At 46.6% G+C, this 15,722-nt stretch overlaps 1 protein-coding gene across 2 annotated transcripts; it reads right to left on the bottom strand.

Moving 5' to 3' along the window:
- Positions 1-5,262: 5,262 nt before the first annotated feature.
- On the bottom strand, positions 5,263-13,737 carry LOC144737735 (uncharacterized). 2 transcript variants are annotated; one of them, XR_013589063.1, is made up of 5 exons: positions 13,617-13,734; positions 11,368-11,552; positions 9,835-10,011; positions 8,170-8,367; positions 5,263-6,922 (listed from the first exon to the last, which is right to left on the bottom strand). XR_013589063.1 is itself a non-coding variant. In XM_078620588.1 (5 exons), exons 1-5 carry the CDS (start codon positions 13,654-13,656, stop codon positions 6,846-6,848), a joined length of 702 nt encoding a protein of 233 aa, XP_078476714.1. In that variant the 5' UTR covers positions 13,657-13,737; the 3' UTR covers positions 5,263-6,845. The 2 variants fall into 2 exon arrangements, 1 of the variants encoding a protein (XP_078476714.1); XM_078620588.1 differs by having other exon boundaries at positions 9,810-10,011; positions 13,617-13,737.
- Positions 13,738-15,722: the final 1,985 nt, after the last annotated feature.

Here is a 15,722-nt window from a genome sequence, read left to right as displayed (position 1 = left end):
TGAGATGTGTCGGTGGGTGTCCGGCAAACGCAAAACAGCGCGCGGTGGTGCTGGACGGGTGCTTGTGCCGTGCGATGGAAGGACAATTCCAGTCGACTTTAACACCCCCCCCCCCCCCACACGGTGCTCGTTGCCACTGCTCGAGACACCAGCGGTGGACTGCGAGACGCGGAGGAGGAATCCGATGAGCGACGAAGCTCTTGGTCACAGATGTCCAGTAGAGAGGCACAAGGGGTTGGCAAGCTACAACAACACACGCATTAACTCTTGACTTAAAGCTGTCGTGACTGCAGGAATTCATATTCTTTGGGTCTTTCGGTAAAGGCACGTAGATTGAATTTCGATTTAAAGCTTTCGTGACTGCAGGGATTCATCTTCTTGGTTCTTTCGGTAAAGGCACGTAGAATGGAAATAATAAAAATAAAACATAATAAAATAATTCTCACGACGTTTCATTCAGACTGTCTTCTCGACAGACCTGTTCACCACATGAGGACGGCTGCTTGCGTTGTGGCCGAAACGTCGTGAGAATTATTTAATGTTTTATTTTTATTATTTCCATTCTACGTGACTTTACCGAAAGAACCAAGAAGCACGTAGATTGGTTCAAAGAAAATAACAAAAAACGAATTATGCGAAGCGACCGCTTGTGTTGTGATCGAAACGTCGTAGTTTTTGGTTATTTTCTTTGAACCTATCTACGAGACTTTACCGAAAGTCCCAAAGAATATAAACACAACAAAAACCATTGTAGGAGTGCAAAGTAGAGACGTGGTAAGAAAATCACTAAACATTTAATTAACTGAATGCATAACTTATCAATAACTTTATTATAAACTTTATTAATAACTGTACTAATAACTTCATTAATAACTTAACTCGTTGACTGTGTAGGCTGCAGGAGGGTTTACGACACACGACGTTTGGCTGACCCCATCCCACCCTAGAGCCCAATAATGAATGTTGACCGCATCCCTTAATAGTTAGAAGGCGTGATGTGCTGTCAGGGAATATTTGCACTCCTGGTTTCATATTTTCAATGAGTCCCTCTTTGGTTTCCCAGCTGCTGAAGATCAACAACTTTGTTAATATTTGCAGGAGCTCACTATCGGGAATGATATTTTAAAAATAAGACTCACCGCAAACATCATTATCAGCAGCAGTTCTCCGACATAATTACGTAGACCCTTTGTCGGTGTGAATTAGAGATGGAGTCCCTTCTATTTCAGTGTAAGAGAGTGTTGTTTAACAAGGCTGAGATCACGGTGGGTGACATTTTAAAGTGTGAGTGAGTGGGTAAATGGATAAGTGTTTGGGTGACAGTGAGTGTGTTGGTGGGTGAGATGGTGGGTGAATGGGTAAAGGATCGATTGAGACTAAGAGTGCGTCAAGTGAAGTTTATCTTTATTCACCCAGGGTTGAGAACTCAAGAAACCAGGACAGGAGCCGCGTGTACAAACGGTGACCTGACTCGCGAAAAGTGACGAAAGCAAAAATCTAATTGAAAAAATTGGCTAGAGGAAAGGACTCCAATGCAGCGGTGCCAGTTGTCGGTGTGGCTACGATGCGGGGTGGGCTGAGACATCCTCGGTCACAACGGAGCTTGGTTATCGCGCGTGTAGAAAAATTGTGCCCGAGAGCAATCCCGCAGCGAGGCCCGGACACATGCGTCACTAAAGGATGTGCGTTGTAAATTGAATCCGTAACGATGTGTAGTGGGTTCCAGGAGACTTGCGACGTGACTTGGAGGCAACACTTGTATTTATGACAACGTAACACGGCACCCCTTTACCCCGCTCTCTAGGGAGGTACAGCCTCCGGGCTAACGTGCTCTATCACTCGGGGTAATCTAGAGCCCTCTGGCTAGGGGTGACCTCGGGGAGATTGACTGACCCGATCCAGCCAAGGTGCGGGTCCTGACCACTGGTCCATACTCGGGTCCGGCCCTTACATAACTGCTCTAGAGGAGTTGTACACCCCTAGCTGCCACTGCAATTCAGTGGCCTAAAATACAATGTTTCGCTCCGGATGATCGCTGCAAAGTATGATCTGTGTTTTGATTTAGTGTGCTGATCTTAAAGGTGCATTGAAAAATGTTGACACGCCGACTGATGTTCCTGCTGTTGTGGAGTGACTCATGCAGCCAGCTATGGCTGCAGAGTTTGGTAGTACATGTTGTTTACGTCGTTTATTGTGAAAATTCGGTCACAGTTCCTATGATCACTGTTTCATTGCTTTTATGGCTTTATTTTGTTGATTTAAAAAAAAAAATTCGGTTTGGCCATGTTTGTTGTAGGACAGAGTTAGACTGATGGCCTTAATCTAAGTTGTCTTGTGGTTGTTGTTGTTTGACTTGCATCCCACTGGAATTTTTGCGCAGTGTTGGTGTACGGTGCTTTTTCTGCAATATTTTGCTGTCTTTTCTCGGATTTTCTGTTTGCACATAGTCACTTTAAGATGTTTTCTTGTTCATGTTTTTGTTTTTTTGTTTGTTGCGGTTGCACCCGATTCAAGAGCCGAATGGCTCACAGGGCTATACCTAATAAATGAAACTTGAAAACTTGAAACAAGGACGTCGGGTCCCAAAGTCCCAGGGTCCTAGCCTAGCTGGTCTTCAGTCTTCGTCTTCGTAGCACTGCCTCGAGCCGACCTTTTATACCTGTACCGGGGACTCTCCGCCCCCGGTACCGCCCCCTTTCTGGAACCTTCCAGTGGATTCTGGAAAGGCCCCCCCCCCAGCGCCTCACCTGGGGTCAGAGGTCACAAACGGGTTTTGATTCCGTACCCGTACCCGGCCGCACCAGGGTCGCAAATGGGTACCCATACCCTACCCGAAATGAGTGACAAACGGTTACTCACCGGTGACTCACGGCCTACCCGTACCCGGCCGCACCAGGGTCGCAAATGGCTACCCGTACCCGGCCGGGTACGGGTAGCCGGGTATCGGGTAGGGTACGGGTATCGGGTACCCGGTTGCGACCTCTGCCTGGGGTAGGGGAGGGGAACCCGGCCTCTCTATAGTCCGGCTCTCTATCCCCTTGTCCAGGCTGGCACCCCCTACAGACCCCTGGCGGTAACTGCAGGTAAGTGTCGATTTAAAGCTTTCGTGACTGCAGGGATTTATCTTCTTGGTTCTTTCGGTAAAGTCACGTAGAATGGAAATAATAAAAGAATAAAAATACAATTGCATTTTATTGTTTTATTTTTATAATTTTATTATTTCCTTTCTACGTGACTTTACCGAAAGAACCAAGAAGATGCAGGTAAGTGCACATAGGCGGTGTGTGCATACGTGTTTACGACGCTACAAATGTATTGAGAGTGCAATTTGAACGTACACAATATTTGTTACTGGAGCGCTGTGCGTTGTTGTCGTCGTCTTGGTGAGGTCTGCCTCTGCTTTTTCTCTCGTTTAGCTGCATTGCCCAAGCTTGGTAATTCATGACGCCTTGTCCCACACCTCTTTATAATCTTTCTGTCTCCTCTTCTTCCCCACCACGTAAAATAAATGTTTAACCCAATCCCCAACTCCATTTGTCGTCTATTCTCGGCGACCTCTCTCTCCACACACACGCGCGCGCATAGACGTATTATTTAGCGGTCATGCCACTGCCAATGCTGATGCTGCGCTGGCAATGGGTACACAATCACAGATAGCCGCGCGTGATGATTTCGAAAAGTTTTTTGGTTTGGCCATGTTTGTTTGTTGTAGTACAGAGTTAGACTGATGGCCTTAATCTAAGTTGTCTTGTGGTTGTTGTTGCATCCCACTGGGATTTTTGCACACAGCGTTGGTGTACGGTGTTTTTTCTGCAATATTTTGCTGTCTTTTCTTGGATTTTCTGTTTGCACTCAGTCACATAGTCACTTTAAGATATTTTTTGTTCATGTTTTTGTTTTTTGTTTGTTGCGGTTGCACCCGATTCAAGAGCCGAATGGCTCACAGGGCTATACCTAATACATGAACTTGAACTTGACTCTTCAACTTGCGTGACCCCCCGCCCCGAACATCTGACCCTGATCGCACCAACAACCCCACGTGACCTCTCTCCACACGCACGCTACCGCTGCTGATGCTGCGTTGGGTGCACAATATGAAAAAAATACCAACAATCTCGCAGCACTTGTGTCAATAACAAACAGTGTGTGTGTGTGCGTTTGAGGAATTCCATCCGTAGTGGCTTTTCATTATTTCTGGTGGAGCCCCGAGGGTAAAGATTCAATCTCCTGGCTCCACCAAATGGGGTTTGGCCAGGAGACGTCATAGACGCCTGTCCCCCCGGGGCCTCCGGCACAAGCTTATTAGTTACATATGTCAGTCGTGGTTTAGTGGTAATTTATTGAAGGTGGAGGGGTTACCATCCCCTCGCACTCGTCCAGAGCCCCCATTTAGCCACTGTGGTCGTCTCAGTCAGTCGACCCGTGGCACTTGGGTCTGCCCCGTGACCTCCTGCCAGCAGGCTTTCGACACTTCACGTGGCCTCAAGGTGCACATAGCCTGGCACAAGCGTCGTGGTGACGTCACCGCCACTTAGTGGTGAATGGCGGTTGTTGTTGTAGCGTCTCAGGCGACCCGAGTTCGATTCCTGCTCACGGCCACCCACAGCAGTGACGATTATTATCTGACCCAGTCATGGACCCAGTCAAATGCAAACAAAAAGCACACTATGATAATCTATGCATTGTCCTTGAAACTGATTGGTCCCCACCAAGGGACGGCTTTCTTTTGAGCCTCAACCCAATTGGTGCTCGACCAGAGGACGCCAAAAGGCGTACACAGCTCAAAGACAATGCACTATCAAAGTAATGAGGGCTCGGGGTGAGCATCTACATCATTATACCTCCTTTGCCAGTACCAAAATATAATAATAGGGTTTTCCCCTTTTTTCTGGCAACACCAGAGATGAACTTTGAGATTTTTTCACATTTCAAAATTAGCAAATAAACATCTTCAAATGGTGCTTTTCGCACAATGTCATTCTCAAATGGAGAGTAACAGTGCATGGGCAGTGATGTGGGCAGCAGTGCCATCTGTAGAGAGTTATCACTGCAGGCCCTACGGACTAGAAGTGCCCAGGGCCTACAACAAGCACCTTCATCCGTCCCGAAATTTGAGACCGCAATTTTAGACCACAGCCCCTTAGAGGTAAACCCTTTGACATGAATACTGAAAAACACTGTCCAGTCTTCGTGGAACAGTAAGTCCTCTGATTAACACGGTTGGCTACGTATGGTGCAAAAGAAGTTCAACATACATATGTGTAGTGTCAACAATTCAGAGATAGTTTATAGGAGGCAGCTGCTTTTTATGAGAACATTCACGGTCTCGCCTGCACACTCTCCACCGTCGCTTAGCCTAGCCTGGACACAACACTAATACTGACGGCGCTGACTGAGACAGCCAACTACTGTCTAGCAGTGCAATATCGAGCGAAGAGGGCAGCGACGACGGCGACGAGACGGATCGGAGCACAATTCCTCTGCCGCCGAAGAAATACCTTGAGAGGTCAGCGGTTCGTAGCACCATGTTTGCGAGGTTTAGTACCCTGTGCTGTAAAGGGGGGCGGCTATGCGATCCGCGCGTAAAAACCTGTGAGGTGACACAAATTGGCAGCTCACAAAGTGAATTGCACACGTAAGTAGGCTTTCACAACCGAATGATATCCATAAGAGCTTTTTGTTAGGTTAGATCGCGTAAATATGAATGTGTCGTCATACACCACCACCACCCGATATAGTTCATTAGTGAGGGTTTGTCACGTAAACAAAACATGCCAATTAGTTACAAGTTCAGCACTAACACGTTGTGTATTGGAGAGTAAACCCACTACAACAATTACCATTTGCAAATAGTAAATGCAAATGTTGTGGATTTACTCTCCAACACACCGGTGTGCTCTACTAAGGAACGAATGAGTTCACAAAGTTGTTCGTACCTTAAAGAAAGATCCCCCCCTGTACAGCCTTAACAGACTGTAGGGGAAAGTTAGCGAGCATCTATGAAGGCCGATACGGCCCACGAGGGGGTGGGTGGCCAGCACCACGCCCGGCCGCTTTTGTCTCCCCAGTGGCGAAGTTATATACACAAACCGCTCTCAGTACTCATTTGAGACGGAGTCGACTTAGGGGAGGCCCAGGACCGGTTCAGATAATCCGCTCCCCACAACTGTATATATATACACGTACGCACTCGCACTTTACTGTTTTAACATCACGTCGATGTCAGCCGATGGTTGACCGCCTTCAAAAGCAGGCCATGGACAGCCGGACGGTGCCCAAGGGCGGCAGCAGCCGAGAGGGTTGAATCGTCAATGTTGGAAATGAGTTGGGGAGATGTTAACTCTCTTACCTGGTATGCAGGAGGTCGGGGGTTTCATCCGGAACCCGACGCCTGCTGTATATTTGGAGTTTCCGTGTCTTCTCCCTCTCTCCGTGGTCGCGTGGATTTTTCTCCAGGGTCCTCCGTTTTTTTTCCCCCTCCACATTTAGAATCGACGTCGCCACATGTTTCAAGAGTAATTCAGCTGCCACAATAAATTATCACGCAATGATGATAAGCCGCTTCGTTGAGCAGCTATCATTTGTGATGGCCAGGTGACTTCTCAAGCTCAGTGTGGCCTTATCTGGTAAAATAAAAAAAAAGTTTCCATATTTCGTTCGGGAGGAGAGTTTGGCAGCGGGTCGACAATCGTGGGACAACGACGCCCACTGTGAGACTCACGGAGTCAGACCCCCCCCCCACCCCCCTGGGGGGCCTTTGCTGGCCCCCTTCTTGGCCTCCAAAGCGTGGCTTGGAGAATGTTCAGGGTTGATCGCGTAAAAGTGGGGTGGAAGGGGGTGTCGTGTCAAACGGAGCTGATGTTCACGTCAGGCCCAGCAGTCCGATCTTTATGATGTCTATCATCAGCAGCATCATCAGACCCTGACAAACAGAAAATACGAACGGGATTTTAACAATCTGCACAGTATTCCACATTTGGTGTCACGTGTTAATGTCTCATATGGGGAAAGAGAGACACACACAAACTCCAAATATACAGCAGCAGACATCGTCAAGGTCGGGAACGAACCAAAGACCTCCTGTACCCCAGGCGAGGTAGTTAACATCTCACCACTGTGTTCGCCTTGTGGGATCGCCCTCTTGAGCTTCAGCTTGACGGTCGCAGCAATGAGGCAGTGGTTCGTCAAAAGATGTCACAGTTCGTTTGTCAGCGATTGTATTGTGAATTATTGGATCTCTGCTGTGTACAGAGCCTGCTGACGAGGCATTGGGTGCCGTGGTGGCTAGATGTTAACCCCCTCGCCTGGTATACAGGAGGTCGTGGGTTTGATCCCGACCCTGACGCCTGCTGCTGTATAGTTGGAGTTTGCGTCTCTCTCATCATCATAATCATGGTGGCTATGAGATGTTAACTCCTTCGCCTGGTATGCAAGAGGTCATGGTTTCGGGCACGACCCTCACGCCTGCTGCATATTTGGAGTTTGCGTGTCTCTCTCTCCCTGTGGTCGCGTGGATTTTTCTCAGGGTCCTCCGGTTTTTCCCTCGAATCAACGTCACGTGTTTAGATTATTTGTCTGCTGCTATAAATTTCCGCACGATGATGATGATAAGCCACTTCGTTGAGTTATATCAATTTGTGATACCCAGTTCGCTTCTGAAAAAAAACCACATAGCTAAGCAGGACCTTTACCTGGTCAAATAAAGGTTAGGTTTTAGTGTTTTTTGTAATAAACAACGGTCGTTCTATTTCGATGTAAAGCTTTCGTGATTGCAGGGATTCATCTTCTTGGTTCTTTCGGTGAAGTCACATAGAAGGGAAATAATAAAATAATAAAAATAAAACATAATAAAATACAATTCTCCCGACGTTTCGGCCACAACGCAAGCAGACGCTGTCTTTCCGACAGACCTGTTCTTCACCTGAGGACGGCTGCTTGCGTTGTGGCCGAAACGTCATGAGAATGATTGTATTATGTTTTATTTTTATTATTTTATTTCCCTTCTACGTGACTTTACCGAAAGAACCAAGAAAAACGGTCGTTTTCCCAGAGATGTGAGCAAGGTCAATGGCCGATTGCTGCGCATTCGGATCGCCCCAACACAGGGAAGTAGAGCGCCCGTCGCCTGGATCCTGTTCACGTGAAATGGCTGCATCAAAAGGAGGGCACCTGTGTGAGCATGCGGAGCTCCCAGACTTCGGTGCTTGAACTTGACGAAAGCCGCAGTTATCAAGCCCAGTACCGCCACTGCTACCACCGCTGCCATCAGTCCAGTCCTCTTCGTGGAGGAAAAAAGCGATGCATTCGAGGTCACCGCCTCAAGCTCGAAAGTGGCGTTACTCACGTCCCCACCGCGTGGCTGTGGGGCTGAAGAGACACGGACGGTGGCGTCAAGAACCGACGCGGTGGCAGAGAAGGGGCTCAACGAGACCCCCACTCACACCCAGCACCACGGCCTCAACACGGCTTCACGTGCAGCAGGGAGAGACCACTCACTCAACACGGCTTCACATGCAGCAGGGAGAGACCACTCACTCAACACGGCTTCACATGCAGGAGGGAGAGACCACACACTCAACACGGCTTCAAATGCAGGAGTAGGGAGACGCCACTCACTCAACACGGCTTCACGTGCAGCAGGGAGAGACCACTCACTCAACACGGCTTCATGTGCAGCAGGGAGAGACCACTCACTCAACACGGCTTCACGTGCAGCAGGGAGAGACCACTCACTCAACACGGCTTCATGTGCAGCAGGGAGAGACACTCACTCAACACGGCTTCACGTGCAGCAGGGAGAGACACTCACTCAACACGGCTTCACATGCAGCAGGGAGAGACCACTCACTCAACACGGCTTCATGTGCAGCAGGGAGAGACCACTCACTCAACACGGCTTCACGTGCAGCAGGGAGAGACCACTCACTCAACACGGCTTCACGTGCAGCAGGGAGAGACCACTCACTCAACACGGTTTCACGTGCAGCAGGGAGAGACCACTCACTCAACACGGCTTCATGTGCAGCAGGGAGAGACCACTCACTCAACACGGCTTCACATGCAGCAGGGAGAGACCACTCACTCAACACGGCTTCACGTGCAGCAGGGAGAGACCACTCACTCAACACGGCTTCACGTGCAGCAGGGAGAGACCACTCACTCAACACGGCTTCACGTGCAGCAGGGAGAGACCACTCACTCAACACGGCTTCAGGTGCAGTCCCGGAAATAACGCAGGAGTCGTGTTAAGATGTTCAAATTCCAAATAAACACAAAAAGCTAGCATCACAAGGCATTATCGAATCTACAGTAACCACACATCACACTTGTGGCATTGTCCTTCCAGCTGATTGGCCTACACCAGGGCTACAGCCTTTCTATTTAGCCTTGTATCTGCACCACCCGTGTTAGATGCGAGAACGCCAAAAGACGAACGGCACAAAGGCAATGCAAATATCAAAGCATTAATAGCTCGGGCGAGCAGTTGTATCTATGTGATCTTTTTTTACTGGTATCAAGATAATGAAAAACGAAGAGGTTGCTTAACCCCTTCAGGCAAGAACACAGCTGCTTTTAAGCTGTTCAAACGCCTAATAGACACATCTATTGCAAGGCATCGTCAAATCTGCATTGACCACGCATCATGCGTGTGGTAAAACATGCCGGAAAGGTGCAAATCAGCCTATTCTTTTTTTCATCATCTTGATACCGGCAAAAAGGTTCCCGTAGATATATAAACAAACCATCCCCCCCCCCCCCCCCTTTTTGCAAGTGGGCTTTGGGACCACACGGCCCAATCTCTTATTCACCTGCGGCCGTCACATTCAGCATCACCTCTCCTTCCACCAAGTTGTTCTCCGTGTTGCACCGTCCGCAGATCACCTGGCACCTAAACACGGGGTGGAGGCTCGAGGAGACGTACAGGAGCCTCAGGGAGCAGTCGCCCTTCTCCACGTTGCCCACAAACGTGGCCACTCCGGTACTGGCAATTTCGATTCCTGAGTTGTAGATCTGCAACAGGAAAAAAACAACAACCCACAATTCGCAACACCACACAAACATGCAATTTACCAGAACGCAACACAAAAACTCTCGTACGAGGACGAAGCTAAGTAGGGTTGAGTACTTGGATGGGAGACTTCCTCTAGAGTACAAGGTACTGCAAGGTGACCAGGAGATAGCAGTACAATAAACCCTTCAACCTCGCTGGGTTTAGCTATGCGGTGCCACGGTGGCTAGGAGATGTTAACTACTTTGCCTGGTGTACATATCGTGGGTTCGATCCCAACCCTGACGCCTGCTGCATATTTTCAGTTTGCGTCTCTCTCTCTCATCATCACAGTGGCTAGGAGATGTCAACTCCCTCGCCTGGCATACAGGAGGTCGTGGGTTCGATCCCGATCCAGACGCCTGCTGTTGTATATTTGAAGTCTGCATCTCTTTCTCTCTCCCCATGGTCGCGTAGATTTTTCTCAGCGGTCCTCCGGGTTTTCCCGTCCACATTTAGAAACATTGTCACCACGCGTTCAGAGTCATTTGGCTGCTGCTATAAAATGCCCACATGATGATGAGCCACTTGGTTTGGGTTCTCATTTGTGATAGCCAGGGGTCGCTTCTGAAAAAGTGGGGCTTTACGCAACTGGTAAAATTAATATGTATTTAAGTTTAATAGTTTAGTACAAGGGGCTGCTAACACTGCGACCCAACCTTCCCCCTCTACTCATCCCCCCTCACAAAGACAAAGATTCCTCCCCTATAGCCCGTAACAGGCTGTTGGGGCAAGTGCTGTTCGTAGCGAGTAGCAGCAGCGCCTATGAAAGCTACCGGATCTGTGGCACACGAGATTCCTGCTGCACAGCGTCGTCACCGCACTGCTCGCGATGACGCTTCTGCTGCCGCCACGGGAGAACAACACGTGGGTGGTGGTGAGCATGCGCATCATCGATCAATATTTTATGCCTATACTAGTGCTTTTTGGCAGAGATGCATGGAAAATAGTAATATTTTTGGATTATCCACGATTTGTAATTATCCGTAGCTGTCCTCCCGATCTATGAGTGCGGATAATTGAGTCTACTGTGTTTGTTTGGAACTTTACAGTCTCCTTGTGCACATGGCTTGTCCCTTGGGTGTGCCAGTTCCCCCCAATAGGAAGCCATTCAATTATGAAATCGGCCAAAACTTCGTAAAACTTCGTAAAACAAGATTCTTATTAAACGGTACAGTTGTTCCTCCAGGGCAAAAACAAGCACAGACAAATAACATTCCGTTGATTAAACAAAACCGCGGAGTGTCAGTGCAAGCAGTAGCATGCGCACAGAGTCAGTTGTTCAGTTAGACCTGAGGAGGAGGTCACCGTTCAGTCACCTTGGTGATGTCGTGCATGGACATGTTCTCCGAGTAGTACGTGGGCATCATAGACCACTTGACAATGATGTAATTCAGGTCGGTCGGTGGTGGTGAGAAAGAGCAATTGATAGTCAAGCTCGCCCCCTCCGTCACGTACAGCTTTTCCGGCAGAGAGAGCTGGAGCTTTGCGCCAAATGTCACATCTGCACGGGAAGAGAGAGACCGGTTAACACCCGCTACAGATGTCTAACACACAGAGGCTGCTGCTCACACTCGTTTATCCGCTGTTTTTGCTGCGCGCTCCATTTTAATCCTCTCCTTGGACAACATAATCAGGGATTGTCTGCTCTGAAACCCCATCTCTTGAAAGTGACCTTCCCTCCTTAGTTTTGTCGGTTGCCCCCTGGGTTCTGTTTTTGTTTGTTAATGTCCATGCAATGCACAATGGGATCCTCGGACGGAATGCGCAATTATACATTTGAATGATTTTTTATTGAACTTCTTTCGCACTGTACGTAGCCAACCGTGCTCATGGGATGTACGGAGGGGGGGACAATAAATGCACAGCTCGAGACGATGCGCGTGTGTATGGTTCTGTGGTCACTCCCCCAAGTGGCCAATAAATACATTATCAGTGGCCTGATAACAGAAAAATCCGGGAACAAACAGCAAAGTCTTCCAGAAAAAAACACCGTATTTCAATGCTGTGTGCAAAAAATCCCAGTGGGATGCAAGTCAAACAATAACAACCATAAGACAATTTAGATCAAAGTTATCAGGCTAACTCTGTACTACAACAAACAAACATGGCTAGATCAAAACGTTTTCAAAATCACCAAAATAAAGCTACAAAAGCAATGCGACAGTGATCATAGGAACTGTGATTCAAATTTAACAATAAACGATATACATAACATGTACGACCAAACTTTGCAGCCATAGCTGGCTGCATTAGTCACTCCATAACAGCTGGAGTATCAGTAGCAGAATCAAAACTTTTTCAATGCACCTTTAAAGATCAGCACACTAAAATGTGATGCTAGCAGCAATGAGATTTGAGAGTTATATTTGTGATTTAAAGCTTTCGTGACTGCAGGGATTCATATTATTGGTTCTTTTGGTAAAGCCACGTAGAAGGGAAATAATAAAATACAAATATAAAACAATAAAAAATTCTCGTTTCACGTTTCGACTGCAACACAAGCAATCATCATCACACCTGATGATTGCTTGTGTTGCAGCAAAGTAAATAGCCCTATATGACCAAGCTAGACATCTGCTCCAGAGAATAAACGTATCAATGATATGCAACTCAACTAGGTTATTTCTTAAAATGCGGAGACAAATTGCAATGAAAGATGCAGAAAAACGCTAATTTAAGGCTTTGTTTACTTGGTAAAGTTTGTATAAAATTGTAGAAACTATTTATAAAATAAAAATAACTATTTTTAAAATATAAAGTTAGTTTTATGATTTTAAAGTCATTGGTAATAACAAAGTTATTGGTAATAATTGTGTGCATGTTATGAAAGTTTACAATTTATAGAAGCAAAATATAAAAAAATATATAAAAATTGACAAACTGATAATCTTAACAGGTACATTAACAATACACTGAGGGTAAAGTTAGCACTTTAGATATCTTTACTGAACAGAAATACAGAAGCACCAGTACTTGCCTTACGTGCCAGTAAATAGATAATGAGCAAACGAGTATCTAGAAACAGAACAAGCGTGAATAAACGCAAGAATATGTATGAAATACATGTCTTGGGGACAAACATCAATTTTGTAAATTAGGCATTGTCTTAATTAACAGCAGAGGTGTTGGAATGTTTTATTTGTAACGTCCAGGCAATTAGGCGTGATTGCGATAGGTACAAAAACAGGTTTCCTGCGATAAAAATTAAACAGCTGGAAAGCTGATCAAGTATTATTTTACTGCTGTTGGTGTAACAAATAAAATGGCACCATTGAAGTGTTACTACCTTGGGTGGTACCGACATCTGGTCTGGCCCAAGGACCATATGGTGACCTTTATTGACATGCATTTAAGCAATGCATTATTTTACGATTTGCTTCCACGCAGCACCGAGGTTGTAGCTATCCGAATGAAACACCCCACTAGCAACAACAGCTAAGTGGCAACAACAGCTAAGTGACCGTGACGTCCTCGCGCCGCTTGTGCCATGCTAGGTGCACTGTTGATGATTATGACGGTGATTATGACCTGGCAACACTAAACACGCAGTGACACGAGCACTCACGCAGTAGAGCAACGAATCGGGCAGTCCACACCAATCCCATATTTTCCTTCCTGCGCCACTGAAACAGACCAAAGCAATACAGCCTGCAAGTGTAAACAAGCCCAAATATAGCGCTGGGAAACTCCCACACATTCCAACCCCTTCTCTCCCCCTATCTCCACCCCTATCTCCACCCCCTCTCTCTGCCCATTGCCTAACACACTTGGACTGTGCCCCTCTCACTCAGCTCCACCTCTATCCCACGCTTTACTCCCACATTTGCATTGGCTGCCCCGCCAATGCTGTTAACGGCCACAGCTTTCCTCCTCGCAACTCGAATCCTCCGCCCACTCACAACTTTGGAAGCCCTTATATGCATGAATTTCGATTTAAAGCTTTCGTGACTGCAGGGATTCATCTTCTTGGTTCTTTCGTTAAAGTCACGTAAAAGGGAAATAATAAAAATAAAACAATAAAATACAATTCGCACGACGTTTCGGCCACAACGCAAGCAGCCGTCCTCAGGTGAAGAGGTCTGTTGTCTTTCTGACAAACCTGTTCTTCACCTGAGGACGGCTGCTTGCGTTGTGGCCGAAACGTCGTGAGAATTGTATTTTATTATGTTATTTTATTATTTCTCTTCTACGTGACTTTACCGACAGAACCAACAAGATGAATCCCTTAGAAGCAGTTGCATTTGGAGGCTTGCCCCCTATTTTCTCTCTGTCTGAAGACTGCTTGTGTTGCGATCGAAACGTTGTGGGTTTTTTGCTTTTATTTTATTCGAATTTTCCATCTACAGTACGTGACTTAACCGTAAGAACCAAAGAATACGCCCCCTTGTGTCCACATATGTGGTTGCTACCACCCTCGTACACACACCCCTTGCCACAGATGTAGTTGGTACGTCCGTTAGCGAGCATCTGTTTGGACACACGAGGGGGTGGGTGGTTGGCCGGCCACACGACATTTTGCTTCAAATGCCGCGCGAGGTGCTCGTTTGAGGCCGAGTCTACCTAGGGGATGCCCAGGACAGGTTCAGATTATCGTCACCGGTGTTGGTGACCGTGAGCGGGAATCGAACTCGGGTGGCTGGGTTCGTAGGGCGTGGTGATAATGCACTTTAATGCTGACAGATATTGAGTAATGCTGCATACTAATGATTACAAATACAGTTTACAGGTAGTCCCCGAGTTGCGATGGTCCGACTTACGCTATTTCGATCTCACGCAGGCAAATTCAAGTTCATTTATTAGGTATAGCCCTGTGAGCCATTCGGCTCTTGAATCGGGTGCAACCGCAACAAACAAAAAACAAAAACATGAAAAAAAACATCTTAAAGTGAATATGTGACTAAGTGCAAACAGAAATCCAAGAAAAGACAGCAAAATATTGCAGAAAAAAAATCACCGTACACCAACGCTGTGTGCAAAAATCCCAGTGGGATGCAAGTCAAACAACCAACAACAACCACAAGACAACTTAGATTAAGGCCATCAGTCTAACTCTGTACTACAAACGCAGCAGCGTACAATGTACGCTATTGATTAACCTGCTGATTTATCATAGCAATCCTCTTCTGACAACGAAGTTAATGTAGCCATCAACCTAACATCGTTCAAGTATGCAGACGACGGACAGAATCTTGGTGAGTACAGTACAATGATACGTTACGATACGTTCAATGCATGTGTGATACGTAGACGCTGTCTTCTCGACAGACCTGTTCTCCACCTGAGGACGGCTGCTTGCGATGTGGCCGAAACGTCGTGAGAATTATTTTATTATGTTTTATTTTTATTATTTTATTATTTCCATTCTACGTGACTTTACCGAAAGGACCAAGAAGATGAATCCCTGCAGTCACGAAAGCTTTAAATCGAAATATGATAGGTAGCTCTAGCGATTTCATTTTTGGGTTACCACGATACGATACGTATGCATGTTAAAAGTTGTTATAGCAGACAGGATTGTTTCGTGAAATTAATTTTCTATTAAATTGCAGTTCATATAGGTAGGCTAAGAATTTACCTTATTTTTTTTACTTTACATTTTACTGTGCAATACAGTATTGTAATTAATACATACATACAAGTATATAGTTTATACAGTACGGTATTGTAAATT

The sequence above is a fragment of the Lampetra planeri genome, chromosome 73, assembly GCF_965212315.1.
Source record: "Lampetra planeri chromosome 73, kcLamPlan1.2.h2, whole genome shotgun sequence".
Lineage (NCBI taxonomy): Eukaryota > Metazoa > Chordata > Hyperoartia > Petromyzontiformes > Petromyzontidae > Lampetra > Lampetra planeri.
This window is presented reverse-complemented; position numbering and strand designations above follow the sequence as displayed.